At 43.0% G+C, this 26,759-nt stretch overlaps 2 protein-coding genes across 5 annotated transcripts in view; both read left to right on the forward strand.

Moving 5' to 3' along the window:
- RAD51D (RAD51 paralog D) overlaps window positions 1–7,569 on the forward strand; it is a 28,692-nt gene extending 21,123 nt beyond the window's left edge. Inside the window, exon 10 of one of the 3 annotated variants that reach the window (XR_010318388.1) lies at window positions 356–7,568. Coding sequence is in view for 2 of the 3 variants with exons in the window: in XM_064271409.1 (XP_064127479.1) it covers window positions 356–439 (84 nt within the window). In the remaining variant the exon portion in view is untranslated. Of the gene's footprint in view, window positions 1–355 lie in introns of all 3 variants that reach the window. The other 2 variants (XM_064271409.1, XM_010594234.3) reach the window with 2 other exon arrangements.
- A 755-nt stretch (window positions 7,570–8,324) lies between these two features.
- RFFL (ring finger and FYVE like domain containing E3 ubiquitin protein ligase) overlaps window positions 8,325–26,759 on the forward strand; it is a 77,500-nt gene continuing 59,065 nt past the window's right edge. The window contains exon 1 of one of the 2 annotated variants that reach the window (XM_010594233.3): window positions 8,325–8,495. The gene's annotated coding sequence lies outside the window, so the exon portion shown is untranslated. Of the gene's footprint in view, window positions 8,566–26,759 lie in introns of both variants that reach the window. The other variant, XM_023553478.2, reaches the window with a different exon arrangement.

Below are 26,759 nucleotides of genomic sequence, written 5' to 3' on the forward strand. Positions count from 1 at the left end.
GGAAGCTGATAGTCTGGGAAGTGCAGGGTGATTTCCACCAGCACAGGTGCTTGTAGAGAAATTCTTGGACGCAGAAAAACCCTGCAACTAAAGAGGCTACGCCTTGGGTCGTATAATTTAAAAGCATCTCTTTCCTTAGGGGACCCTGAGCCTCTGTTAAGAGTTATGGTATAATTTGGGAACAGATAAAAGTGAAGGCTGAACAACCTAATTAACGTCACCATCGATGTGAAGATTGTTGAAATGTCAAATGTTTTGTTACATATATATTTACCACAATAAAAAAAAAAAAATTATTCACCCAAACAAAAAAAACAAAACAAAACTTACCTTTCCCTCCTTTCTCTTCTTTCAGCCAACAGGAATCCAGGAGATGATAGACATTGGGATTTGGGGGACTTCAGAGGAGCGTCCAGTGCTAGAGGGGGATCAGACATGACTGGTGCTGGTGACTGGGAAAGCGGGAGTCATCGAGGGCCCCCTCCCTCCCTGTCCATTAATGCCTGTGTTCACTGCCACCCGGCACTTGAGACTACAGCAGCAGCAGCAGCAGCTCTTAGGCCGGGCAGAAGATCCCTGGACACCCCCAGTAAGAGGGGGAGAGACATAGCGGATTCCTCAGCTTCCCCCTTTGTGGGAGCATATTGAGCCACAGGCAAGAGAGGACGCTACAGTGGAAGGACCCGGGGATGCATGCTGGTGCCTAGTTTTCTTCTGCTGTTTCTACCGTGTATGTTTCCAGTGGGAGCTGAGGGCACCCTAGCTTGGGCACCTCTGAAGAGACGTGCAAGTGACGATTAACAACGCTGCGCATCACCATCCGATCTCACGTTCAACCTGGCACAGTGATTGAGCCTTGGAGCCTCTAGCCTGCCTTTGCTTCTCTTCTTTGCTTTTTTTGCCTCTGTCTTCTTTCCATCTGTAAGTTGGGGCTCCTTTTCCCTTAGCTCTATTTCTGACTTACTGGGTGGAAATAGCCTCATAAATGCAAAACTCTTCATCATAGATTCTGCTCCTAAAAACAGAAAGAGGAATTTTCTAGAGCCTCAGAGCCATCTCATTTCCCCCCAGGTGGTGGTTTTTCAGTTTTCCCCAGCAAGGCCCCAAAGAATGGTCGTTCCTCCTCTCCTCTTGCTGCTTGGGTTTCACACACCTGCACGCATCACCCTGATTAGGTGAGAATGTGAGCTTACTGCAGTCCCAGGGATATAATTTAACACGAAGGGACGATGTGTCCGGCTCCTGGTGAATCCAGCCATTTGTTTAATATGCATGGTGTCCTCCGGGGCCCCTCCACGGTATAAAGTAACCAGAGGTGCTGAACCATGGCCTTGCCCATAAACAGATGGAGGAGAATTTGCACAGTAAATAGAGCCAGCTGGGAAAATTGATGCTGGTGTAAATAATACATAGCAAATCTAGTCCTTTATGCAGAAATTCATTGCTGGTGGCTCTAAGATGCAATATAATTACACCTCTCTTCCTGCCAGCTGTACCACAGCCTAGTGCCCTAGTGTATGAAATAACCCCCCTGTCTGTTACCAGCACTGTGGCCATCCGTCTGAGAGCCATAAGTAACCCTGGCTGGAAGCAGAGGTCGACGCCAGGGAAGGGAAAATAAAAGGCAAAATGGAGACATGATTGGGATTGTTTACTGATCACATTTTTTTTAAAGAAAGAGAACCTTTCTTGGTCAGAAAGCCTGTTGTGCAATTAATGAGTTGTGGCTTGACGTCAGGAAAGGGGGTCAGAGTTACGGGCCAAAGAGATGACATTTAGAGATGATGAATGCAGGATTGAAGCAGGAAGCATGGAGGATTGGGAATGAATGAGGAATTGGCTCTAAGGTATCTGACAGAGAGGACAGGGTTGGTGAGGCCAAGACTGGGGGAACCCTGACAGTTGCTTTCACAGAGTCTTCAGGAGAAATTAATCTTTAGTAGCTTCATTCCAAGGAGCCCTGGTAGTGCAGTGGTTAAAGCACTTGGCTGCTAACCAAAAGATTGGCAGTTCGAACCTGCCAGCCACTCTGCGGGAAAACGATGGGCAGTCTGCTTCTTTAAAGATTACAGCCTTGGAAGCCCTGTGCAGCAGTTCTGCCCTGTCCTATAGGGTCACTGTGAATTGGAATCACTTCAACGACAGTAGGTTTGATTAGCTTTATTCCAACTCTGGGGATTTTACCCAGATGGATGGATGTCGGCACATTCCTGCAGCCACAGTAAGAAGCCAATATGTTAACCTAGGAATGGCAAATCCTTGCCACTCATGGTACCATTTGGGCCTCTTGACTTATGGCAGACATCACCAATCAATCCCCGGTTTCCTTTTTTGCAGGGCTCAGAGTCTTCTGCAGCCTCAGGGTCTTTCTGGATACAGCATTCCAGGTTGTGTGTACCAGTCAGTTTGAGTTGGCTCTCAATGTGGAGCTTGGTTGCCATCTCTGCCCTGGGCACATCTGCCATGTTTCCTGCATGTGGGGAGCACAGGTGCTTTGTATCTGAGTCAGAATCCTAGCATATGGGAGTTGGAGAGGCCCGTAAAGATCACGTCACCCATCCTGTCATTTAACAGAGGAGAAAGCTGAATCCAAAGAGGGGATGTGATGGTCCAAGTGGCAGAATGGGGAGTGGAACCCAGAACTCCTGACTCTTAGGTCAGGACCTTTTCCTTCCCCTGGCTGCCTTTATTTTGCCAGTCTGCATGGTTCTGTCCCTACTGGGGGACTCACTCCAGCTGAAGGTGCTGCAGCCTTCATCCAGGTGGCCGCTGCAGTCACGGGAAGGTGCTCCATTCGCTGCTATCTCAGTCCACGCAACGTTCCTGCAGGACCACACGCTTTATGCCTTGCTTCCTCCTTTAGACCCTGCCCTGAGGCCAGGGCTCTGTCTTTCTCCATGCGCTGCCACTGTTTTCTCCATTCTGGGCATGCCACGTGTGTTCCCCCAGTAGGCCTTGAACCAGGCCAGCTCTTATTTGTGCCTTTTGCTCACTTGTGGATTTGCCTCTGTCCACTCCCAGTGTGTCTGGTACACACCCACCCTGACATCCTCCTTTTTTATACCTCAGCAATAGGTAGCTGTTTATAACAACACCCCTCTGTAACACTTGTACTTACTGTTCACATTTCTACCTGCCCGTTAGCACAAGAACCACTATAAGGGCTCTCGTGTCAATTTTACTCTGGCTCTTTCCATATCATGGGAGCTCAGTAAATGTTAACTATATGAATGAGCAGTTCTTACTGCATTTTAAAGATGGCAAAGGAGAAATGCTGGAATGTTTTCCACTTGATCTAGATAGTCGTTGAGCCCCCAGAGTCTCCTTTTAAATATCTTTCCATAGAGAACTATTGCCTGTATTTCATCTGACATCAGACAGAATTAATGTTGAGTCCCTACTATGTGCTAGCACTTGATGCCCCAGGTGACCTTAAGTCAGGTACTTGGATGCCCAAAGACTCTCAGGCAAAAGGTACAAATACCGTTGTTGCAAGTAACAAAACCTGACTCAAAGAGGCTTAAGCTTGAGGGGTATTTGTTGCCTTCAGTAACATGAAGTCTAGGGCTGGGGAATTCGTTGTCTCATTGTCAAGGGGCTTCAGGCCTTTCTCTCTTTCTGCTGTGCTTTCCTTTCAAATTGGTTTATTTTCAAGATAGCTACCCTCATCAGAACCGGGCTGCAGCCTTTCTGAGCATCAATCCAGACACGAAGATTACTACAAACAGAAGAGGGATCACTTCTTTGTTGTGTCCCTTTAAGAACAAGGAAAACTCAGAACTTCCCCTCAGTCAAAGCAAGTGTCATTCATATCTCATTGGTGCAAAATTCCTTCACGCATCCAAGTCAAAATCGGTAGTAACTGACAAGGGAAGTGGGATGACTGATTGGCTCAAATCAACCAGAAAATAGCCTTGGAGCTGGGGTTGGGGCCAGCCTTTCCTGAAGCACATGGTGTGGCCACTGAAAGAAAATAGGGTTTCTACTAGAAAGGAGGAAATGAGTGTGTGTGGAGGAATTGGACATTGGATGGGAAACTACCACTGTCTGCCATAGTCCTGAAGGCAGGTTTATTGAGGCCCTCTTATGCGTGTACCTCTCAGTTAGACACCTTAGGATAGTCTTGTGAATCACTCCATTTTACAGACAGTGAAGGGGAGCTCAGTGAAGATAAGGACGCAAAGCTAAGAAATGGCGGCACCAGAATCCAGTCTCAAACCTGTCTTCATTCCACCTCCTACTCCTTCCCATCCTCATGCTGCCTTCGGCAGTGAATATGTAAATGTTTCAATAAAATTCTTTTTCATAATTTGCCTGGATAGTACCAAAGGCTACACGTCCCAACCTCTTTTCAGCTTAGGTCACCATAAAAAGTTGGATCACAGATCTACTTTATCTCTTTCTGATTTCCCCCAGGGAGTTTATAAGAAAGAATGAAAAGCATTTGGAGAAGGGAGATGTCGTTAGTATAAACGAGAACCGAAGGTTTAGAGGGAAATAAAGCTGAATAAAAAAAGGGGCCTGTGCTTCCCTGAGACGTGAGCCAGGAGGAGATAAGGGAATTGGGTGCCTATCTTGCTAAGTTTTGGCGTGGGGTTGTACTGGGTGGAGTTAAAACTGTATAACGGTGTATTGGAGACGTGCATTGAAGACTGTGGTGCAGGAAGCTTAAATTAGAGCTAGGTATGTTATTCATCAAAGGTTTCCCCCTAAAAGGTGCTTTTCCTTATTTTTTCTTGTCCTATTGCACTAGTTGGACTAACTTCCATTACTTCACTGAATACAAGCAAAAAAAGCCATCGTCCTTGTCACGCTCCTGACTTTAGTGGGCTGTTCCTAGTACTTTATCATTAAGATACTTTACATTTCATGTAGTTGAACCTTCTCCAAGTTAAAGACGTCACTGGTTTTTCTGTCAGTCCTGGAAAGAGAGTCCAGGTATTGGCCATTCCATCTGCCATGCCTGGAGTTCTCCCTCCCAGTGAATGGAAGGTCCATACACCCTGGACCTGTACCACGCGCATCAGCCACTGTGTAAATTTGACTTGTTGAGTAGCCCTTGAATCTAGCTCTTTTGTGGTCTCTCATTTGTAGTTTCTGGGTTTTGCCAGAAGACGGGCCTGTGTTGAAAGAGATACAAAGTCAAGGAATGAGATTTTTATATCCCAACTAATTTGTTCTTGGCCCTGACATTGCTGTATAGCATTGGATGAGTAAACTTCACCTTAGTTTCATACCTGCCTCAGAGTTGTTTTAGGGTTGTATAGCTTATGGAAAGCACCGAATACTTTTCCAGGAATATTGTGGGCACTTAATCTCCTATTATTGTAAGGCTTGTGATGCATGGGAGATAATGATGTCAGCCTGCTTCTGTCAGGCTGGGCCAGCTTCATAGTAGTGTGACCCGTGCAGTCACACAGGGCCCTGTGCTTAGTTCAATGCTCTGGCATCGATATATTGTCATTCTTAATGCTTTTTGAACAAGACATCCGGCATTTTGCACTGGGCCCTACAGATTGGATAGCCAGTTTTGTGTCCAGGGGTGGGTAGAGCTCTATACTGGCCCTTTAGGGAAAATCCTACTGCTAATTTCTTAGGGAGTGACTCCCTTAGAGTACTGTCCTACAGAAAAATTAGAGTTAGTGCCCTGTATGTGTTTAACTTCCATTCTGGGGTTATGGAGACTGTCTCGGAAATGAACACCCCATATTTTACAGAATTTATCAGGTCTTTTTAAGGAGCCCTGGTGGCACAGTGGTTAAGAACTTGTCTGCTAACTGAAAGGTTGGCAGTATTAACTCACCAGCCACTCTGCAGGAGAAAAGACCTGGTGTCCCGCTCATCTAAAGATCACAGCCTTGGAAACCCTATAGGGCAGCTCTACTCTGTCCTATAGGGTCGCTATGAGTTGGAATTGACTCCATGGCAATGGGTTTGGTTTTGGTTTTATCAGGTTGAGAGAAGTTAGGGGAGGCTGTGAAGTGGAAAAATGATTCAGAGTTTTGGAATCGGGAAAAGATGTGGGTTCAAAAACCTGCCAGGCCTGCCAGGTTACTTGGACAAGGTGTGTTTGTCTCATTGGTAAAATCTATGTTGCAGGGGAATTACGTTTTCCTTATTGGTAAAATATGTCTCAGGGGGAATGAAACATAATTTATGTAAAGTGCATTTCACAGTCTGGCACATAGTAGGTGCCCAGTCACCATTAATCCTTCAGGCTCTTGCCAGAAGTAAAAAAAATGAATCAGGGGACTAGGACTTACAAGCCATGCTGCTGCTAATAAAAGAAATAATATGATTTATTTCTTCACTGTTTGGGGAAAGGCATGCGATTCATAAATATGTATTGGAAAATGCTTAGCAAATGAGTAAAGATAATAAAAACACGTCAAAGTAAACAGCTCCTATAAACATGTCACTTGGTAGACAAATTCGTGTTTTGTTACTACTAAATACTATTGCCCAACCAAAAGGATTTCAGATTATTTGCGCAGTAGGTACATTATTGAGGGCCCCTGCAGAAGGGCACGATAAAGATGAAAAATGGTGATGGCGATAATGCTAAAGATGGAGAAATGAAGAATGTGGGTAAATGCAGTTCGGAGACCTAGCCTCAGTGATGCGTACGTTCTTCGGCAGCAATCCAATGATGTAGCTGTAACACTGACCAGAGGGCCCAGAAAAAATGATTTACACAGGATGTCATGAGTCCAGACTCCAATTATTGGACCCACTCAGTGGATTAAGTGCATTGTGCTTTGGAGCTGAGCACTGTTTGTAAACCAAGTTTACAGAAAAGGCTGCTCCAGGTCTCACCCCGCCATTGTTCTGGGCTGATTAACCTGTGACTATAATTAACACAGAGAGAAGGAGAGACGTGGCCCAGAAAGCTGTGCCTTAATCACAAGTCATGAGTCCATTTCAGAAATACGAGAATAGGAACTAAGTCCTGGCATCTCAAGAGAAAAGGAACCAGAGAGGGAAAGAGGAGACAATAAATGCCTTCACGAGGGAAAATAAAGCCCTGGGGAGAAGCAGACAGGACAGGGAATTGCATCAAGGAAAGTTACAAAAATAGCCAGGTAGGAAAAAGATGGGCATGTTTAATCCAGATGCAGGAGACCTCTTTCACGGAGGCTGTCTTTCCATATATTCCTGATAGTGGAAAGAACCGGTTTCAAATTCCAGCTCCTAACTCTGAGACTTTAGGTAAATTACTAATCTGCAAATCCTCACTGACAAAATGAGAAGACTACTCAGCTTGCTGGGTTGTTGTGAGGATTGGTACTAATAACACCTGTCAAGCGATAGAGTGATATATATAAATGATATTTGGCTTTTCTTTATGATAAATACCTTACTTTAAAATACAAACTGCTCAGAAGAACTCTGGGAAGTCTCGACAGAAATCTAAAGCATACGAAAAGTATCACTAGACACCAGTCAGAAGAATGAGAATTCTTACCATTTTCATGACTAGGCATCTTCTTAGCCCACCTGGCTAGTGGTCTTCCAGGCTACCCTGGCACTTCAGAATTTACTAAGCACATGTAGATAGACTACCTCATTTAGTCCTCATACCACAGTGCATTTGAGGGAGGAAGCTGGAGTTGAGAGAGGTTAAGTGCCTTGCTGGAAGGCACACAGCTAATGAATGGCCAGGGTGGACTTCTTGGCACAATGCCATTTCCCTTCTATTGCCGCCTTCCTCCTGTTTCCTCACCTTCCTAAGGCTAAGCTAGCTAATCTTGGGGCTTAGACTGGGAGATACTAGTTGAAGGCCGTGGTGTAGAGTGAGACAAGCATGGGTTTTGACGTCTATAGACCTGGCTTCTAATACCAGCTGCGACTCCGTAAGTTAACTAAACCCTGGTGGGCTTGGGTTTCCTTGTTTGTAAATTGGGGAACCATCACCTGCTTCTAGCGTTGTCGTGAGGAACAACGAGATATGAAAGTGAGGCAACTTTCAAACTTTTATTATGAGACAGATTCAAAGATGTTAGGGACTCGCTCGAGGTCACCAAGCTGGATCACAGCTGCTCTAGACTGGGCTCTGCGACCATGGCCCAGAGGAGCGGTCCCATGCTTCCCCCTGGATCGGATTCCGCGGGGCCGGGCTTCCGGGAACTTCGGCTCCGCCAGGGGGCGCGCGCGGGGGGCCGCGCTCTAGGCCGCAGCGCGCCTCGCTCCTCTCTATGGTGGCCCGGGCGCGGCGGGAACGGAGGCGCGCTCCCGAGAGGGGGCGGGGCCGCGCCGGGGGCGGGGCCGCGCCGGGGGCGGGAGCGACCGGGTCCGGTCAGCGGGGGATAGGTGGGGGGGCCGACTTCCTGGGGCCGCCTGTGAGGATGTCGCGACCGACCCCCAGTGCCCCTCTGCCCAGGAGACGCCACTGCGGCCGATCCCGGAGCCCGCCTGCCTGAGGCGTCCGCGGCCCGGATCCGGCCCCTCCCCTCCCCTCCCCTCTCAGGTGCGGGCCGGGCGGGCAGCCGCGGCAGGTGAGGAGGCGACGGCGCTGGGATCCGCGGGGCGCCCGGCCTGGGGTGGGGTACGGGAGCAGGACAGAAGGTACGCCTCGGCCTCCGGTCCCGCCCGGCTGTGGTCTGGGGGCGCCTCCTCTGTGCAGGGCGCGGCCTGGGACGCTCCGTGGGATGGCGAAAGCCCCTTTCTCCCTGGAATACTCCGCATTCAGGGCAGCCCACACCTGTCCCATTAAAAGTGCCCTCAGAGATTCCACCTTGGGGGCAGTAACAGGAGATGTGTGTCCTTAAAGGTCTCCAGTCGCCTTACAAACCGGCAGTTCCTCTTGACTTGTCTGGGAAAGATGCCTCTTTGTATGACAGGGGAAACTGAGGCCAGTCTGCGACGGCCTGCTTGCCCCTCAATGAACTAGCCCACCCCTGCTTCCTAGTGGAGGAGCCTTGCGGGCTGGCTGGCAGAGCAGAGGCGGCTGGAGTTTGGGGGTTTGATGGAGAAGTCTCTTAGAAGTTGCCCTTGTTCATTTGAGGTGTTGCGTGTGAGCCAGGTCGCCACTGAGCGGCAGTGACTACGACGGAGCGGAAAGTGGGGCCTCCCTTAAACTGGCTGCCCACGAAACGTTTGAGCCGGCGTGGGGAAGTGTGGCTAGACCGGGAGCCGAGAGCCTCCGGCGGTGTCTGTTTACTCAGAGCTTGATTTCAGGCTGGTGCGAGCAACAGCATATTTTCTCCTTTTTGTTGGTTTGTCATTTGTTCTGGAGGAAAAAACTGCTTGTCCAGGAAGAGTGTATCATTCCTCGCCCAGTGTACCATAAGGAAAGATTATTGTTAGCTTGGAAATAGGATTTTTCCCACAACAGTCACTTTGCTCTCTGGTTAAAGGTCAGAGTGACATGATGAACAAACATCCCAGGTGTGTGTGGCCTTCTAAGAAAGCAGTAATTTCCTTATGCATCCCTTTTTACAGGTGGTTTGGAGGACAGCAGAGAGACTTGCCATCACCACTGTTACTACAACCTTATGGTCCACCTTGTGACAGTTCGGTTTACTGAACAGCTGTCTTTTATCTAGGAATGGGAGTAAGCTGGGGACATGGTGCTGGGCTGAGCTGGTAGAGTAAGTTCTCGAGTTGGGAGGTGGCGATAATATTTCCCTTCTGTTCAGGAGATTTCAAGTTTGACAACTTCTTTCTCCTCTTCTATGATTTCTTTCTCTTTCACATTCAAGGAAATAGACGATAGCAAATGTTTCTGAGACTTCATTGCATATTTCCTATTTCTGGATGTCAGAGTTCGATTCATAAATTACAGTTTATTCAGAGGTGTTAGTTTCATAATGTAGGGGATATTGTGCAGATTGATGTGGCAGGGCTAACTAATAAAAGCTTGCTTGCATTTGAAGAAAAATGTCAATGTAATCTAGGACTCAACATTTTAATGTCTACATCTAATAACAAAGACCAGCCTACTAAAAACTTTCATATTGATCAGGTAGACATCTGTTATCCTGACTGTTTACATTGGGATTTGAGGGTTGTAAAGTTAAAATAATACCAAAAAAAGAGAGAGCTGTTCTCAGAAAGCTTAGAAATTAATGTTTTCACACTTTCTCAACGGTGAAGCTAGTTAACTTTGCTTGGTACCGTGTAATAGGAATGCCTCTTTAAGTGTTCTTAAAATGGCAATGGAAAGGGCGTTTTCAGTGACGAGCTTTTTAAAAAAATAAACAGCACCAATAACAAGAAAAAGACACTGTTTCTTTCCTCATTATACCTGCACTGTGATGTTCAGTATAGTCACAGGCATCTGTATGAGGGTCATGCCTAGGACTCCTGAAAACACCTGCATAAACCTAAGGGGCTTTAGGGGGGCTGCTTTCACCTTGATTTTTATTCTTATAATAGATAACCAAACCCGTTGCCGTCCAGCTGATTCCGACTCACAGCAACCCTATGGGACAGAGTAGAACTGCCCCGTAGGATTCCCAAGGAGTGGTTGGTGGATTCGAACTGCCGGCCTTTTGGTTAACAGCCAAGCTCTTAACCTAATGATGCTATTGTTTTAATGATATATTAGAGACTTTTATATCATATGTGTACTGACTATAGTGTTCATGCTTTGGGAAGAAAGATATAACTTTTGCACCTTGGAATCTAATAACCCCAGCAATACAGAGCTAAGATATAATTTAGAATTTAATGAAAAACATAGTTTACCTTGCTGTAGATGAAGTCTCAAGGGAGGAGCTGCTTTGTTACTATTTTTGATAATGGTTACTGGTTATTGGTAATGGTTATTTATGTTTATATCAGAAAGATTTTGGCAATTAAAAGGACCATCTATTCATATACAAACACACAGACTCCTATTTCTTTAATAGGGAATTGGCCTGGTTACTGTTTTCTTTGTGACTATGTTACTTGGGGTTTTAAAATACTAAAACTACTTCAGTTCTTAATGGGATATCGTATTATATCTCACATGAAAGCCATCTCAGATAGGTAGGAATTGGCCTCGTATATTTTAAAGACCTCAGTTCTCCCTGTTTCTAGAATTTAATAGTTGCTGGTGGTGCAGTGGTTAAGAGCTCAGCTGCTAACCAAAAGGTCTGCAGTTCGAATCTACCAGTTGCTCTTTGGAAACCCTGTGAGGCAGTTCCACTCTGTCCTAGGGTCCCTATGAATTGGAATCGACTCAACAGCTATGGGTTTTTTTTTTTTTTTTTTATGGTCAGGATGGAGCCCTAGTGGTGAAACGGTTAAGCGGGCTTGGCTGCTAACGGAAAGGTCAGCTGCTTTGCTGGAGAAAAGACCAGGTCATCTGCTTCTGTGAAGATTACAGCCTAGGAAACCCTATAGGGCAGTTCCACTCTGTCACATGGGGTCACTATGAGTCGGAACCTACAGGACAGCAAACAACATGGTCAGGACAGTGGTTATAGCCAATCCTGTTATGCCAATCTTAGTTTAAGTCCATTATCCTTTATCCTTCTCTTCATTAAGACTGCCATAAAGTTCCTTCGTAGCTTTCTCTTATTCAGATTGAATATTCCACATTTTTGATGCATTTGGGCCGTTAACATTGTGATTGAGATCTAAAAAGGAATCCTATTGTGTGTTTTTAAACATTTTCCTTTTTCAAAGCAAGAGTAAAATCTGCATTTTTTTCTGCAGGGAAAACCAGCTCTTTGATACTAAAGCAAAAGCTGGTTTTTTCAGCTTTCTACCAATACAGCATTTTCCTTAACCCTTCCTTCCTTTCTGGTTTTGCCAGTACAGTGACTGGTAGTGATTGATGCCCCATGGGTCATCTGAAAAGCCTTCTGAATCATCAGAGGAAGGTCATATTGTATTCTGTGCAGCCTTAGTCTTTTTTAGTGTATTTTAGTGCAAGGAGTTCCCCAAGGCCAGCCACTCCTTGAACATCAGCACCAGGCAGTTTGCAACTGAGTCATGGAAGCATTCTTTAAAAATACGTATTTCCCAACCCCCTCTCCTGGAGATGTTGACTGAATGGAGAAGTGATAACTGGGAACCTACATTTTAAAAACCGCCCTGGCACCTGTCCTCCCCAGTAATTGATATGCAGCCAGATTTGGGAACCAATGTTCTATTGTGTTGAAATCCTTTATAAATCGGTAGTCCCGCTGACAGCATCATTATGTTATCCGGATGTTCGATTTGCTAGAATAGCCCATTTCCTAGTCATAAGGAATAACAAAGAGTTTTTATAAGTTTTATGCAAATTACAGGGATGCCTCTGCTGTATTACCTGTCAGGAGTCATGAGGGGGGGCTTTTGGTGAGAGTAGCTTCCTTTGTCTCATGACTGATAATGTGGAAACAGCTGGAGGTCTGAATAGGCAGTCGAATCTAGTTATGATCAGTGTCGATGGGAGAAAAGCCCGGGAATTCTCTGCATGTAGGATTTCAAAATAAGCAAAGGTGTTTCATTTCTACATAGCTGAGGCCTTTATTGACAATCATGGGGTGCTTAGTAATGAAATTTAGTCACAGGTCCTAGTTAAAACAGAATTGGGCACTAGATCTGCTGGTTAGGGAATTAAGCTTGGGTAAAACCTAATAGTTTAGGAGATAGACCAACCTGGTTTTAAATTCCCACCCCTCCACTTCCTGGCTGTTCTACCTTGGGTAAGTTATGTCTCATTGTCTTCAACTGCAAGATGAAAATGGTAGGATTGTTGTGTGGATTAAAAGGGAGAAAATGTACATGCGAAGTTTAAAGGAGAAAATACATTCCTCAGACACGTAGGCAACTCGATCAATGTTCTCTTCTCCCCCTTTGTCATAGCATTTTTATTCTGTACTTAAGACGTCTTGTCTTTCTGAATCCAGTCTTCTGTCTTTTTCCAGGAATACCTACTGAGCCACCTGTTTTAGAAAATGTATGAAAGAGTGAGGACTAATATTAAGAACTAGCGAATATGGGTAAGAAGAATGAGTCCAGTAGGACAATTAGCGACACTTGAAAATTTTTTTAGAATGAGCGGCGTGTTGGCATGTTTTAGAGTTGCTTTCTGCAGAAATAAATTAATGACATTATCCATATTCTGCTGTAGGTAGTTGGATGGTAGCCGGGGAGCTCAGATGAGGCTGTGAGGCTGGCCCCATTAGGTAGCACCTGACATCTATTTCTTTCTTCATTTTCCTTTCTCCCTTGTTTCTTCCCTTTTGATCCCCTTTATTTCTCTCCCTCCTCCTGTTCCCTCTTTCAAGCTGCCCTCCCTTCGGACTTGCCAATCAGGCAACAATAATCACAGCCCAGGCCCCTGGAATCCAGGCTAAAAGAGGTTGCTGGTTGCTAACACCTGTCTCCCAGCTAAGTGAATAGGCCCCTTTGTGGCAGGCTGTTAAAGCGCTGATTGGTACAATACTGGCTTAAAGGCCCTATTAATGATAAAACAGCATATATAAATCACAGAGTGATTTAAAGCTATTTTAGAGGTTAGTTTCTTATACATTTATTTTTTTATATTGAGTTACGGTGTTTGTTGAATTTTTACATCTAAGGCATGAATATGTTTATTGCCTAAGCAGACTGATTTAGTCATATTGATTGGGAATCATTTATATTCTAAAGAAGTTTCAACCCTTAAGGGCCTTTGCATTGTTCGGCAAATGTCTAACTGGTGTGTAATACAATTCAAGTTTTGTTCACTGAGCTGCTGACATAATTAGTTTAATTTCTGCTCTTAATATATTTCTCTTGGCAGCTGGGAAATTAAAATACTACATGTTGCATAAAACTGCTTTTTTGAGGGGTGGTTTTACTGTCAGTTGAATGGACTTAGGCCCCAGGGTACATTTTTTTTTTAATGTCTTATTCAACTTTCCTGTAATAGCCTCTTGCTCTCTATAGAATTAATGTATTAAGGCACATAATTGGCTATTTAAGCATTCAGAAGAGACAATGTTTGGCCTTTACCCCGTGATTATATTTTTTTCTTACATCTCTTTTGAGGAAATGTGTGTAATTTTTGGAAACTCCTAAGTATATTACAGTTACCCGAGCTTGTGAACTTTTGCAAAGACTACAGAATGGAATGGTTTTCTCTGATAAGCCGTATTATTTAATTCCCTCACCAAAGAGCTGCTCTGTTCTTTTTAGATCATAGTGTTTGCAGACCTGATGTGAAAGTGGAAAGGCTATGATGCCTGGTAAATCCTCTTCACAATTTTTCTATCACATGTTTCATAGAAAAGGCTTTCGTCTTCGGGAGCAGAAGTTGCTCTCGAGGAGACTTTACATTTAATTACTCTAATCCGCACTTAATTCCCTACAGGATTCCTGGAGAGATTCTCACCAGGCTGCTGCTTTCATGGAGTGGTGACTTACGCAGGTTTTTACCTCTGTTAAGGCTAACTTTTTTTTTTTTTTTTAATGGAAAGTGACCTTGGTCTGGTAATTTCTCCATTGTCCTCTCATAAGAAGATACGGCAAAACCTTTTTGCTATCTCAGCAGCCTTTTTCAGTGGCTGTCATCCATGTGCTGAATTCAAGCATTTTTGATTTTGTTGAGTTAGTGTGTTAGAGTTTTTAAAGCTGCCCCTCTCCAGTGTTAGAGGTTAAACCTACATGTCTTAGTTTAATGTTCACTTGGTTTTTCAAGAATTGCATATAAAGATGTGGTTTCGTTATCTCTAGGTTGTGGAGCCATCAGGGCTCTCTGGGACAGCTGTTTCCACCAGGCTAATCCTAAGAGCAGAAGCAGCCTACCTCACTCTGAACGATTTGGAGCTGGTCTGACTTGTTGAAACATTTTAAGCACTGGGTAGTCTTTAAAGAAATGCTGTCTAGTCATCCTGAAACTTACAGGAAGTTAGCCAAGTGGAGGCTCTGCCAGCCTCTGAGTAGTTAGCTGCGTTTTGTTAGCAATCAGCACCATTGTTTATATGCAATCGCTGGATTAAGTTAAAAGATTTGAAAGAGAAAAAAACAGCTTTTGTTAAGTAAATGGAGCTTCCTTCTCTCACACCCCACCCTCTTCTTGTTTTACTGTTTTTCATTTGCTTTGGAAAATCTTTCTTTGTAACCTTTTCAGCCTTAGTAATGATGTGTTTACAGAGTTAGTGCCTCAGGAATCAATATGCTGTGTCCTAAACTAGGAAGCATGTTGTCCCACCAGCATTTTCTGTGAATCTTCCAGCGTTTTTTCACTTTTATAATGATTGAGATGTCTGCTTGAGAAAAAATAAAGCCTGGTCCTCTGGCGACTTCCACCCTTTCCTAGGCCGTGAATCGGCGGGCGCAGAGCCACGTGCAGTTAGGTTGGATTAACCGTGCTAAATTATTACTTTACGTGTTTTGCGCGGAAGTACATTAACCAGAGTATAAGTCTCTATGCGAAAATGCTGGGCAAAAAGAACGTTCTCATCTGGGGGAGGAGGGCAGAATGTTTTCCAGGGCTTCAGCAGGAGGAGGTCAGCTGAAATCTGTTCAGCTAGTTCGGGGCATACTTGATTTTGGTTAAGGATGGTTCTCAGAAGAGGTTGGAATCGTTCTTGCCGATTAGCCGCCATTTTTTAGCAATAATAATTTTTTTAGCAAAAATAATTTGTTTTGTTGTTGTTGAGAATATACCCAGCAAGACATACACCAGTTCAACAATTTTGCGTGTACAATTCAGTGACCTTGATTACATTCTTCAGAGTTGTGCAACCATTCTTACCCTCCTTTTCTGAGTTGTTCCTCTCTATTAACATAAACTCACTGCCCCCTAAGGCTCCTATGTAATCTTTGGAGTTAGTGTTGTCAATTTGATCCTATGTTAAAGTATTAAAGAAAAAAAACAGTGCCGTTGAGTTGAGATTCTGATTCATAGCGACCCTATAGGACAGAGTAGAACGGCCCCCATGGGGTTTTCAAGGAGCAGCTGGTGGATTTGAATCCGCCAACCTTTTGGATAACAGTCAAGATCTTCATCACTGCGCCAACAGGGCTCCTAATCTCAAAAGAAGATCTTTAAAAGACCATAATGCTCAAGGCATTTTATGCTCGAGGAGATGGGGAGTGTTAGCTGCCAGGACGAGGACTTCCCCAGCCCACAGTGGAAAATTCGTAGTCTCTTCAGGTTCTTTCACATTTGGAACCGACTCCACGGCACCTAACAATGACATTTCTACCTTTTGGGCATGACTAGATTTAGGTGCCATTCTTGTTCATTTTATCATATACTGATGGAAGAGAGCATAGTCATTACATGTCAGAGGTGAAGTATACCTTAGCCGACGTTTGCTCCCGCGGCGGTAAGGAGAAGGGTGTCAGAATATCCCCAGAGAGGTTGACAAATACAACTCCACATTTTCTACTACCTTGGCCATATGGTTGGACCAAGAATCCCAGGTGCCTGAATCGCCGCCTCCACTCCCAAAGATCTAGTTCAGCCTGTCTGCACTGTTGACGCAGTTGAAGGCCGACAGGAAGAGTGACAGTGAATCAACCTATTAATGGGTGACATACAAATGATAGTTCTGTAGCTTCATCTCCAGATGAATCTTCATCAGATTCCCAAATTTCACTTGTTATTAGTTGCGTTAGGTCGAGTCTGGCTGATGGTGACCCCATGTGTGCAGGGTAGAAGCTGCTCCACAGGGTTTTCAAGGCTGTGACCTTTCGACTAGTGGTCAAGCGCTTAACCTTTTGCATCACCCAGGGACTGCTTAAATCGCACTATCTGATCAGAGTTTTTATACAGCACATCAACATGTCTCTTGTACTACCAAAACCAGTATTAAAAATGAAAATATGTTGACAATGATATCTAATTTGGTTTTTATTTGACATACACATTATCCACACCTGCACTGTTAATTGTGGAATGCTGCCAAAAAGCAGCCTGAGATCTCCCTGTCTCATCTCATCTTTTTTAGAAACAACACAAACATAAAAATAAGCCACTAGTTTTGTTTAGGAGGAATTGCTACAAAATACAGGAGTTCTGAATATCATGTTAAGAAAACAGTTTTTGCTTTGATACCAAAGTGTGTAGTTAAATGTTTATGTGTGTTTTAATTTACAGTTGATCCTCCAACCATGCATTACTTTTTAAAACGAGAAACAGTTGAAATTTGCTATTGTATATTATAAAAGTGTATTAAAATGTACTTTCTGTAAGTTTTAATATGCTGATTTTAAAATATGTTTTACTTAGAATAACTTCTTTATCAGGGATCACATGAAAATTGTGATTTCTAAAAGCATCATTAGGAAGGTTATACATTGTGCAGTTGTTCGTGTATTTTAGTGTGTATTGTACAGATTTCTGGTTTCCAGCCCAGATCTCTCAAAATGTTTGAGAGTGTGGCCTGGTGTTCTAATGTAGTTTATCTGCAGTCCACTCTTAGTTGAGAAATGCTGGTGTTAATTTATTGCCTTTATTTTGGAGAGGAGGAACTTAAAGTGCAGAGCAGACTCAGACTCAGTCTTCAGAGTCTCCAGCTAGATTAGTTGTTTTGTGCAGACCAGAAATGAAGTGTAAAACCAAAAAACCTGTTGCCATCAAGTCGATTCTGACTCATAGCGACCCTATAGGACAGTAGAACTGCGCTGTAGGGTTTCCAAGGCTGTAAATCTTTAAGGAAGCAGACTGCCACATCTTTCTCCCATGGAGCGGCTGGTGGGTTTGAACTGCCAGCCTTTTGGTTAGCAGCCAAGCACTTAACACTGTGCCACTAGGGCTCATGAAATGAAGTTAAAAAAGCTGTTTCCTAATTTATGCTCATTTCATGAGATTACACCAGGGTGTCACCTTTTTGGTTTCTCTAACCCTTTGCCATTGAGGCAACCCCATGTGTTAGAGTAGAACTTCACTTCGTAGGGTTTTCAGTGGCTCTAATCTTTATGAATTAAATTGCCAGAGGTGCTACTGGGTGAATTCTAACCGCCAACTTTTGGTTAGTTGTTGTTCGTTGCCATCAAGTTGATTCCGACTCACAGCGACCCTGCGTGTGCAAAGTAGAACTGCTCTGTAGCGTTTTCAAGGCTGTGACCTTTTGGAGGCAGATCGCCAGGGCTGTCTTCAGAGATGACTCTGGGTGTGTTCAAATCACACACCTTTCTGCTAGTAGTTGAACGCTTACCTGTTTGCACCACCTAGGGACCTTTTGGTTTCTGTAATTGCGTTCAAATAAAAAGCTACAGAATAGTGAGGGAAAGGGTACCCTGATCATACAGAACAATTAATGACTCAGTTGGCACTTAATAGCATGAGAAGTTAGTGCTTTTCAAACTGTGTGTAGTGAAGGACCAGCTTTGTAAAGTTATTTTTCCAATCTGTTGCCAACTAATATTTTTGTAAAGTACAAGAGAAATGAATTACCAGAAAAATTATATACTCGGATGTCACAGCAATGTCAAAGTGATAGTCTGTGTTTATCTTGACGTGAAACTTGAGTTTCTAAGATGTCCACAGAACAGCTTAAAACTATGCTATTCAAAGTGGTTCTGTGTACATCTTTGGAACTCAGAATCAGGCACGTCATTATTTTCTTCCTTATGACAACTGAAGCAACCAACTGCGAACTCCCGTTCCTGCTTTGGGAGAGAAGTCCAATGGCTTAGTGAATTGCCAGGTCAGAACCACAGTTTTAGTACTTGGGGATGAGGTGAGGAAACAACGAGAAAACCAGACCCCGTGCCACTGAGTCGATTCCAACTCATAGAGACCCTGTAGAACAGAGTAGAACTGCCCATAGGGTTTCCAAGGAGCCGCTGGTGGATTCAGACTCCGGACCTTTCAGTTAGCATTAGAGATCTTAACCACTGTGCCACCAGGGCGCCAGGTGAGGGACACTTATCTTTAATGTATTTAAGAGTAAATTGATAAGAACATACATTTGGTGCCTGTACTGGGTGGGCTATTTACCTCTTTTGACTATCACTAGAAAGGAGTTTCAAACTTCTCGGCCGGTAAGTCTACTCACAGGTAATAAAGATATTCAGAGGTGGGAAAGAGTAAAATTGGGGGTGTACATTTTCTTTAAAGTACTTCAGTTTGTTTGCTTTTATAAGTAGGCTGGCAGGACGTGTTATTAGTTTGTGTTTGTGTGGCTGTAATGTCACAATGGGTGTTGATTTGGAGCAGAGGGGGAAATCTCTCCATACATGCCTTATGTCCCGGGCTAATTGCTTAGTTGGATGAAATGTCAAACTTGATAGATTATTGGAGCTGTTATTTTGGTGGTTAAACAATAATGAAACTGTTTGGATGTTTGCAGGGAACACTGCTGCCTGTGTCTGGACTTTGCACTGGAGAAGGTTTCGATTGTTCCAAAGCAATACTAGTCAGAAAATGCAGCTTCTGTGGCTCCTAGCACAGCTGTCTAAATTTCCAGCTATCTTGGGGCCTTTGGACAAGCATTGCTTAACACTTTTGGAAACAATTTATGTTTCTGATTCAGAATTGTCTTTGGTTGTTCCCTCCATAGTTGGGAAACCTAGAAACTGGAGAAAGATACTGCATGTGTCTAGGTTATTCAAGTCAAGCGTTGTTAAGCATCTCTAGAACAAACGCCATCTTTTTAACTAAGCAGGAAGGATAATGGGACTGTCATTGCCCCCCTAGGCTTTTCTTTCTGAGTTAATGACTATTCAGTAGGCCAGCATGCTGTCAGGCTGTGTGGCAGCTAACTGAGGGTTTTGGGTATTATAACCTTGATTAGGAAAGGAGGGTGGAGAACATGAGCGAGGGTGCAGATGTGTTTGAAAGTCTCTGCCTGCTCTGTGAAGTCTTGGAGGATTTTCACTGTAAACATTTCCTTTGGTGAAGGATGTTATAAAACTGTCTTATAGAACAGTCCCCGTCCTTTCCTGTTGAAATCCCATGTTGGGCCACAGGAGCATGGGAAGCAGTAGGCATGCTCAGTGGGATTTATTTTTATCATTTTATTGTCTAAGGTGATGCTTTTTCTGAATGAAATTGTATGTGTTCTTTGGCTGGAGCCTAGGGGAAGGCATTCTTGTCTAAATGTATATGAAAATTTTGTCTAAAAGTATGTGAAAATTCTGTGTAAGATTGATCAGAAAGCTGACATTTATTTTGCTCTGTGATATTTCTCTTTGTGCCATATTTTACCTTTATAGAAATAACCTAAGTTATACTGTGCTTCGGCAGTTCAAATCTGCCAGGTGCTCCTTGGAAACTATGGGGCAGTTCTACTCTGTTCTATAGGGTGGCTATGAGTCGGCATCGACTCGACGGCAGTGGGTTTTTATACTGTGCTTACTGTATGCCAGGGACATTACTATATTAAGTCACCTAATCCTCACAACAACCCTAAGAGTTGTAAGTACTATTATTACCTATGGTCTGTAGATCCAAAAACGCTGATGTAAAGAAGTTAAAGAACGGGTCTAAGGCTACACGGGACTTGAACCCAAGTAGTCTGGCTGTGGAGTTCTTGGGTGGTGCGAACGGTTAACAGGCTTGGCTGTGGTTCAGATTCACACAGAGATGCCTGGGAAGAAAGCCCCGGCAATCTACTTCTGAAAAAATCAGCCATTGAAGATCCTATGTAGCACTGCTCTACTCTGACACACGTGGGGTTGCCATGAGTTGGAATCGATTTGACAGCAACTGATAACGAGCTGGTAGTTCTGGTTGTAAAGGCTGGGCTCTCAGCTGCTCTACAGTTGCCTCACACTCTTATCAGTTCATCTATTACGATTACCTTTCAGAGTGGGTCTTTAGAAATGGGTTCCATTTCGTATGATGTGACCTTAAAGTCATCCTTTTATACTTGGGCCTCCTGCGTGGAATGTGATTAAAAAATGATATTAGCAGTGCTTGTTATAGTACATAGTTTTAGTTCTGTTAGCACTGAAGGATTGTTTTGTAGTTTATTCATAGTTCTAAAATTGTACCTGTATTTAATATATAAGCCAAAAGAAAAAACCTGTTGCTGCTGAGTTGACTGACTCATCATGATCCAGATATAAGCCAAACCAAACAAAAAACAAAAAACCTATTGTCGTCAAGTTGATTCTAACTCATAGTGACCCTACAGACAGAGTAGAACTGCCCCATAGGGTTTCCAAGGAGCACCTGGTGGATTCAAACTGCTGACCTTTTGATTACCAGCTATAGCTCTTGACCATGACACAACCAGGGTTTCCATATATAAGCCTAAAAAAACCAAACCAAACCCGTTGTCATCGAGTCGATTCTGATTCATAGCAACCCTGTAGGACAGAGTAGAACTGCCCCATAGAGTTTCCAAGGAGCACCTGGTGGATTCGAACTGCTGACCTTTTGGGTTAGCAGCTGAGCTCTTAACTACTACGCCACCAGGGTTCACCTGGGGAATCCATAAGAATCGCCTAGGGATCTTGTTAAAAATATAGATTTTGATTCATTATATCTGGGGGTAGAAAGTCAGATTCTCAGCAGGGGATTGAACTGAAGCAAACCAGTTTGAAGCCCTACTCTGGAGGTACCTCAGATAAAAGTACCAGGAGGGACAGGATACAAGTAATGCCTCCAGTGTATTTCAAGTGATTGGGCCAGCAAATAACCCATGCCTGGTAGGGACTACAATATAGTATGAAATGTGCTTTATTTTTAAAATTCTTTTCACCTTCCTTAGTTCCCCACAGTGGCTGAACAGTTTACTGAATAATTGCATATATATATATTTAACTTTTTGCAATTACATATTCACAGGAAGTTACAAAAATTGTACAGAGAGTTCCCAAGTTGTCCATTTATTCCCAATTGTTACTTCTTACTTAACTACAACAGTATCAAAACCAGGGAATTGACTTTGGTGCCTTATGTATGTGTACTTCTGTTGTTTCATCACAGGTAGATTTGTGTAACCACTACCACAACCTGGGTGAAAAACTACTCAGTCATCACAAACATCTCCCTTGTACTCCTTTATTGTCACATCCACCATCCTGAGCCCCTGGCAGCCACTAATCTATTCTCTAGCTTTGTATTTTGTCATTAGGAAAATGTTATATAAATGGAGTCATAATAGTATGTAACCTTTCTGAGAAGAGCATTTTTCATTGAGCATGATGCCCTCGAGATTCGTTGAAGTTGTTGTGTGTGTGAATAGTTCATTCCTTTCTTTGAGCTGAGTGGTATGCTATGGTATGGATGTACCACAGTTTAGCCATTCAACCTACTGAGAGACACTTTGGTGGTTTTTGGTTTGGGGCTATTACAAATGAAGCCGTTAGGCTTCTGTGTGAACATAAATTTTAATTTCTCTGGGATAAATACCTAGGAATGCAGTTGCTGGGTCTTACAGTGAGTGTATCTTTAGTTTTCTTACGGTTTTCCAGAATGGATGTACTGTTTTACAGTCCCGCCAGCAATATATCTACAGTTTGTCCACATTGTCACCAGACTTTGGTATTCTCACTGTTTTTTTTTTTTTTTAGCTGTTTTAATAGGTGGCACTTTTGGTTTTTAAATTCATCAGATTACTTAGTAAAACCGATTTGACTTTAGCAAAGAAAACAGATTTTTGAATTGTGTTTATAGCTCTCCTGTGTGACTCTGCCTCAGTACTGTGTTGCAGTGCTTTGTTGACTTCCTTTTTAAACCCACTGCCATGGTTTCCTTAAGGGCAAGGGACCAAGACTGAATTAATTCGTCCATTCACCCAGCAGGATCTAGCATAGCATTGCCAATGACGGTGATAAATGAACAAGCAACCCTATGGCAAAACTGAATTTCATGTTAAATCTTTAGAAACTTGGATCTGTGAATATAGCCTTAAATATGCTAACCCTGTTTAGGTTCAGAATAGCCCTAAACATTTGTTCAGATTGTTCTGTTTGACTTTATTTGTCAAGTGGTCTTAGTTACTTTCTTTCCCATAATATTGATGAGCGTAAACCGTGCTCATTTTAAAATATGAAAATGGTACAGCAGTGTACATACAAAGCAGAAGGAAAAGCCCCAACCCTACCAGAACTAATTACTGGTAAATGGTTCTAGACTTTTTACTCTACAGTCACGCACTGCTTAATGTCCGTTAGGGCACCGTCAGACTGCATATATGTCCGTAGTCCATGGTCCCAACCTCCATAAAGCCTATTAAAAAATTCGAGGTACATATAATGGTTCGTAATAACAAACGGGCACTACTTTGTGATGCATGTTCAAACATTATTATGTTAAAGATGTTTTAGTGTATCTGGAAGTGTTTAATGTTTTCTGTGCGTGGAAAATTACCCTATATACTAAGACAGACATTTGACTGACTGACCTCAGATGCAAACTATACCTAACTATTGCAGTTCACTTACAGATTCGAATTAAAGACAGATTTAGGCGTGTAACTTGTTTGTAATCCAGGGACTGCCTGTATATAACATGGTGTTCACACAACGTTCAAATCACATAATGTCCTGTTTCACAGAACGTGTTGTGGATGTTAAGTGGCACAGGACTGTATCTGTGTCCTAAGATACGTATCTCCCACTCTGTGCGTATGCATGTATGTGTATATGTGTTTTTTACCTGCAGTCCTGCAGTGCTTTACCGCTGGATAACGTACTATCATGGGTATTTTCCCTATTTTTTTAAATAAAGCATTTAATGCCTGAGACAGAGCTTTAGGTTCCTTTCTCTAACCCTTGTTCGATCTGTTATAAAAGGGTGAGAGAGATACTTTTGAGAGACGGAAACAAAATATCGTTTTGTTTGTTGTTACATAGGTTTGGGTTGAAATAAGGTTGTAGCTTTATTTGCAAGTACATCAGTAGAATTCCAGATGTTACGATGTTTCTCTCCACTTTATTATAAATAACGCAAGTCTGAATGTAGGATGTGGTCTCTTGCAGAACCTTGTGGGAAGCAAGAACTGTGAGCACAATAACCGTTAGAGAATATACAGTCCTTTGGGTATTCGTGTACTCCTCAGCTGCTCAGTCAGATGGAGTATTTTCTTAAGTGCTCCTGAAGGGCACAGTTCAGTCTTTATTTTGAAATCTCTCCTTCTGTCTCCTCTCCCTCTTCATTACTTTAATTACCTTGATGGGACATTCAAGCTGTGTAGTCTTATCCTTTTATTTTCATAGCATACAGAAGCCAGTTTGAGGATTAACTGTAGGTGAACAAGTAATCTTATCTACTTGGCTAGAAATCACCCCTCAAGATGAAACAAATGTCGACAAAGGCACCCTAGACTTGGAGAGTAGAACAAAGGTAACTTAATCTTCTGGCATTTTTAGTGGAAACCAGGGCGAAAATTTAGGAAGTTTGATTTCTTAGAGGCAGGGCTGTGTGTGTGAGGGAGAGAGAATGTGTGAGTCTGTGTGTATGTATTTGGGGAGGAGAAGCACCCAGAGGTATACAGTAAAGAGAATTATGAATTCAGGAAATCTTCAAAGCTGAATCACAGGTCTTTGTTCTGAGAGGGCAGTTACTGGGGCAAGGTGAGTACTAGAACATGAGGTTGCTAGTCACTTCATTATGAAGCTATCGGAGTTGTTCAGGGGATGGGGTCTGATGACAAGGGCCTTTCCCTGCCTTTCTGTATGTATTAGCAGCTTAGGAAGAAACTAAGAAATAGCTTTGTATGGAAAATAACACCCATCAAATGATTCTAAGATTTCCATTGTGAGGTTTGTGAAATGAGCTACGCAAGATGGCAATTTGGTCACGTCACTGACTTCCTTCCTCCCCGTCCTGTCATCAGGTCCTCAGACTGTGTCTTGTCAGCTTTGGATTCTTCCTTTTCCTGCACGCATGCTACGTTTTCAATCACCAAAATTTAGGATCCTAGTATTTAATTGTGCCCGAGGTAGGCAGTTGCTAGGCTCTTGATATTGGATACCTTTCTGCAATACGAAGTATTACACCATAGCGGGTAATGAAGTGCCCACAATTACGTTATAGAACAGATTCCAGTAGCTGTACCAGCGGGGACAGACTCGGTTCATGTGCCCTCGTGCAGCTCGGGGGTCGTTTTGCAGCAAGGTGCTGTGAAGCGGGTTGAACCTCATACAGTGCCAGTTCTTACATCTGAACATGAAAGTGGCTTGTTAAAGATTAAAGGGATTGCATGGTCCTTCTGGCCCCAAGATGCAATGATCCCCGCCATGGCGACAGCCTTTGTCTCCCAGGAGAGGCCATTTTATACAGCAGGTCTGTGCCTCCAAACATTACAGTAAGCCTGCGTTGGCTGATGCTGTGGCGATAAGTTGGCATTTGGGCACTCTCAAGACATTTGAGCTATATAGCGTCCCAGGGTTTGAATTTCTGGGCAAAACTGCCTCATCAGTAAGTCAAAAGCCTCTATTCTCAGCCTGTGCCTTTGGGGGAGGTTTTCTCCTTTGTTTTATTTGACTATTCTGTTGAGTCAAGTGAACTTTAATTTTCACAGCCATAAAAATTCTATTAAGCTCCTTGTACTGCATTCCAGGTGTGAAAATGTCTGGGTATAACAGGACTGTGAGTGGCAGTTGAAATCCTTAACGGTAGTTAGGATAATTGTCTCTGGAGCCTTGAGGAACACATTGGTGCGACCAACAGAGTAAATACTCAATCAGTTGTTGTATTCTTTGTGGTTCTTGTGGTGAGGGGACTGATGCCTGGGACCTGCTCAGCGTAACTGTTTGGCTTGGTGGCCTTTAAGAAAAAAATCTTCATTTTTCTCTGAATAGTCTTCTTTCTCTTAGAAGATGGTCCAAGGCCCATCTACATCAGAATTACTTGGGAGGGGGGATGCTTGGTAAAAATTCAAAATCTGAGGGGCCTCCCTCCGCTTTTCTTAATTCATTCAGAATGTTTGAAGGATTGGGATGGGAAATGATCATTTTCAGTAAGTACACTAGAGTTGATTCTTGAGTGTCCTAAAATTTACTTCATTTTTCTTGCTTAATTTCTGTGATTTATTAGATGATAGATGTTTGGCTGGCACTCCTAGTATCTTTTTTTTTTTTTTTAAGTACTCTAGTTAAAAAACAAAAACTAAAAAAGATTGTACGATACCGGAACACCAAAGATTAGAGTGGGGGAATGTACCTAATTATCAACAAGGTGAGACAGCCACCAGCTGTTGGAAATTTGGATTTGGGTCTATCAGTCGGTGTCTTCTGAGTCAGAAAAAGATTGTGGACATAAATAAGATTAATTTTGTTAAAAAGAAGAAATGTACAGTATTGTTTTGGATGTAGAGATTGAGAAAGTGGATAAAAAGAAGATATTGGGAAGAAAGAGTATGAAGGGGAAAAGATTCAAGTAGTTTATAAATGATAAGAAATGTAAAACTTTAACTGAAATTTAAGTTACTAGTAATATTTGAATCTATGCTAGTTTTAAAAATACTTCAAATACTGATAAAGCTAAAAATATCTACTTGACTCTCCCCCTATCCCACTATATATCCTCCTAGATCTTTCTGTATGTATTTGGTCATTTTCTATGGATTTGGAAGCAAGACTACAGGATCCTGAGAAATTAATATTTTTCTTTTTCTTTTGACACCTGCTTATGTTGACAGTGTTGGTTTTATTGCAGGAAAAAATGTATTTATAAATGGCATTGCATATTTCTGTTCAAGTAAAACTAGGGGTGTGGGTGGGTGCACATAATTTATTATTGTTAGGTGCCTTTCAGTCAATTTTGGGGCTCACAGTGACCTCATGTGACAAGAGTAGAACTGCCCCATAAGGTTTTCTAGGCTGTAATCTTTATAGGAGCAGGTTGCCAGGTCTTTTTCTCGTGGAGCTCCTGGGTGGGTTTGAACCAACAACCTTTGGTTAGTAGCCGAGTGCTTAACCATTGCACCAGCAGGGCTACTTAAATA

The sequence above is a fragment of the Loxodonta africana genome, chromosome 18 (genome assembly GCF_030014295.1).
Source record: "Loxodonta africana isolate mLoxAfr1 chromosome 18, mLoxAfr1.hap2, whole genome shotgun sequence".
NCBI lineage: Eukaryota > Metazoa > Chordata > Mammalia > Proboscidea > Elephantidae > Loxodonta > Loxodonta africana.